The 2,884-nt window shown below is 45.6% G+C and overlaps 1 protein-coding gene across 1 annotated transcript; it reads right to left on the reverse strand.

The window, feature by feature from the left end:
* Nucleotides 1–261: 261 nt before the first annotated feature.
* On the reverse strand, nucleotides 262–2,459 carry LOC103623075 (E3 ubiquitin-protein ligase BRE1A-like). The gene is made up of 4 exons (XM_008642110.2): nucleotides 2,316–2,459; nucleotides 1,367–1,513; nucleotides 1,100–1,177; nucleotides 262–779 (listed from the first exon to the last, which is right to left on the reverse strand). Exons 1-4 carry the CDS (start codon nucleotides 2,421–2,423, stop codon nucleotides 639–641), a joined length of 474 nt encoding a protein of 157 aa, XP_008640332.2. The 5' UTR covers nucleotides 2,424–2,459; the 3' UTR covers nucleotides 262–638.
* Nucleotides 2,460–2,884: the final 425 nt, after the last annotated feature.

Genomic DNA, 2,884 nt, shown 5'->3' on the forward strand with positions numbered 1-2,884 from the left:
AACAAACTCATGTGGATAAACAGAATCCAGAGGTGCCTCAAGACAGTTCCTGGCATCAGATCTCTGTATTTAGGTTACTGAGACAGACATTTCTTATAGCTGGCACTAACCACTAAGATGATATTTAGATTATTCTCTCCATCATATACTTATCTACCACAGAGTCACAGCTTCTTGTGTTACCACCTTTAAAACATCACAAACTCATAGGCTGTTTCCTATCTATCCTCCCCACACTGGGAAAGACACAAATTCATTGACTCTTTCAAGAACCTCTTTCCCCACACAAGTTCCCTGATTGTTTCTGTTCTCTGGTTCCACTTGCACAGGGCGTGGGGAAGGTGGAAGAGGGATCAATACTTGTAAAGAGGTGACACAGTTTTAACCAGACATGGTTAAAACGTACTGAAAGATCAGAATGGGACACGGGCAGGAAACCATTACAATTTCCAACGATGACCACACGGTGTCACCAAGGCACTGAACTGCAAGTGTAGCCACAGACTTGCTGATTTGTACCTGGAACTGAGTTTAACACAGCTGAAGAGCAGACTCAGAACAGACACTGCTAACGAGGTTTTCTGGAGACCCAGCACTGCAAAGCTGAGGGCAGCCCATCACACAGAACACCTTCATCCTCACAGGTACGGATGTCTCACCTTGAGCTTTTCATTTTGTGTTGTTACTTCCTCAAGATCCTGGCGCAGTTCCTCCAATTCATTGAGGCGATTCCCAGCAAGCTCTTTATTCTCTTCCAGCTCTGCATTCATCTCCTCAAACTGTTGGGATAAAGTACTTGTAAATCCTACTGTTAATATGTCTCCTGAGAGTACTAATGAAGTATCTGTTTATGCAGTAACAGCAACTACAGACTGAACATCCAGGTAACGTGACCAAGTGAGACAGACTCTAATTCCACCAGATGTTCCATAAGTAGGGAACTGGTACACAGTCAGAACGGCTTACCCAGAGTCACCCAGATTTGTGGCACGGGATCTAAAAATCATCTAAAACAAATATCTAAATGCTGTTCAAACTATGCACGAGTTCTCCTTGACTTTGTTCTTCCCCTTGCCCACAACCCAGCTCCTGCCCTTACCTTGCGGGCATTAATGGTGATTGTTCCTCCATAGAGGCTGCTCCCAGCCCCATACACCTTGTAGCCTTTGGAATTTACCTGCAAAAAATGCAAGAGATTTCCTCAAGACCCAATTAAATACTGACAAGACTGATGCAGCACACCCAAGACCAAAGAAGGTACCCTGCAGGTTCTCAGTTCTCCCAGCACAGTACCAGAGAGGCTGTCACACACCCATCCAACACCGCCCCCGTTCCCAGGCTTCCTGGCCAGGAGGGCAGCGCTTACTCGTTCCAGGACGTCGGCCAGGTGGCGGTTGAGCCTCTGCTCCCTCTTGCGGATCTTGTCGATGTCCCACTGAAGGTCGTCAATCATGGTCTCCAGGACAGACACCCGGGACTCTGCTGTCTCCACCCTCTCTTGCAGCTTGGAGAACTGCAATCAAAGGAGTCTTTCAGCCAGCATATGGGATAGAATCAACTTTTCCTGAGGCTGCTCAGGAGTACTTTCTTTTTATTCATCATGTGCTTTTCATCTCTTGCTGTGGTGACAGACTATTTGATGAACTGTCCTGAATTTTACAGTGGCCAAATTCTAAGACAGTAACAAAAATAAGACAAAACTGAAAATGGAGAAAGAGCAGGAAGCTGGCAGAACACAGAGGCAGCCACCTCAGCTTATTCAAAGGCTTGATTTTAATCTTTTCAATCCCTATGTCATCTACTCTACAGACCACTTAAGTGCTCAGAGGTCTAACCTGAGCAAGATCACCACTAACACAATTTTTAAATGAACTGAAATATCTGCAACAAATGCTGCTAAGAATATGAATCCCTTAATGACTGGGATCATCTTGTATCTGGTATCATTACGCTGTCAAATGACACAGAGAAACCAAGGAATTCAGAACGACAGGGATGTCACCTCGAGTGTTCCAGGCGTCTACACAGCCACCTCAGCATCACGTGCCTCTGCTCTCCCCTTTTCTTTTAAAGTTCAGTCCATTCAACTCACTGACTTGCTTATATCCTTTCCTTTAGTGATGTAACAAGCCAATCAATCCCACTTATACAGAAAATCTATGCACAGCTCTCCACAACAACGTAATTTTCGTAACTTTCAAACCATGTTTTTTCTGTGCTTCTCCAAGGAAATAAACTGCTTTCCGAACTATGGTAACCATAAATTATGCTAAGCAGGACCCCAAAGCAGATTTCTTTCTCTCTCCTTTTTATACCTCCTGAGACATGATTCTGTGCTTCTCCTGAAGAACATCAGCCAGTTCCTGCAGCCGTCCATTCTCATGGGACAGGTAGGAATTAAGCTCCACTACTGCTTCTTCCATCAGTGAAATATCTGAAAGGTGCACAAAGAAAAGGAAATTAATGGAAATCAAGGAACACTGGTTTTAATTCCTAAACAGCAAAGAGAGAAAAGGAGATTTCTGGGTTTAACTTCAGTTTACTGTACCTCTCCCACAGGTGGTTCCCAAGGGCCTGATCTCCATCCACAGGGAGCTTTGACTTGCACTCCCTAAGCAAAAGGCTCTGCAGTTTAACAATGCTGCACATTTCTGACCCAGGCGCCACCCCCTCACACCAGAGATCACTTCAGCTGTGTCGGTACCAGCAACCCAGAGCACGGCCCTGGAACCCGGGACACCCGGATGCAGGCCAAATTCATGCATAAACCTGCTACAACAGGTGACAACTTGGGATGACACACCAGGTGACAACTACAGCACCTGGGTGACAGGTGAAACTACAGCACCCAAGTACAAGCTCACATGGCACCAACGTCGCTACT

The sequence above is a fragment of the Corvus brachyrhynchos genome, unplaced genomic scaffold (genome assembly GCF_000691975.1).
Source record: "Corvus brachyrhynchos isolate BGI_N302 unplaced genomic scaffold, ASM69197v1 C12137434, whole genome shotgun sequence".
NCBI classification, from domain to species: Eukaryota; Metazoa; Chordata; class Aves; order Passeriformes; family Corvidae; genus Corvus; species Corvus brachyrhynchos.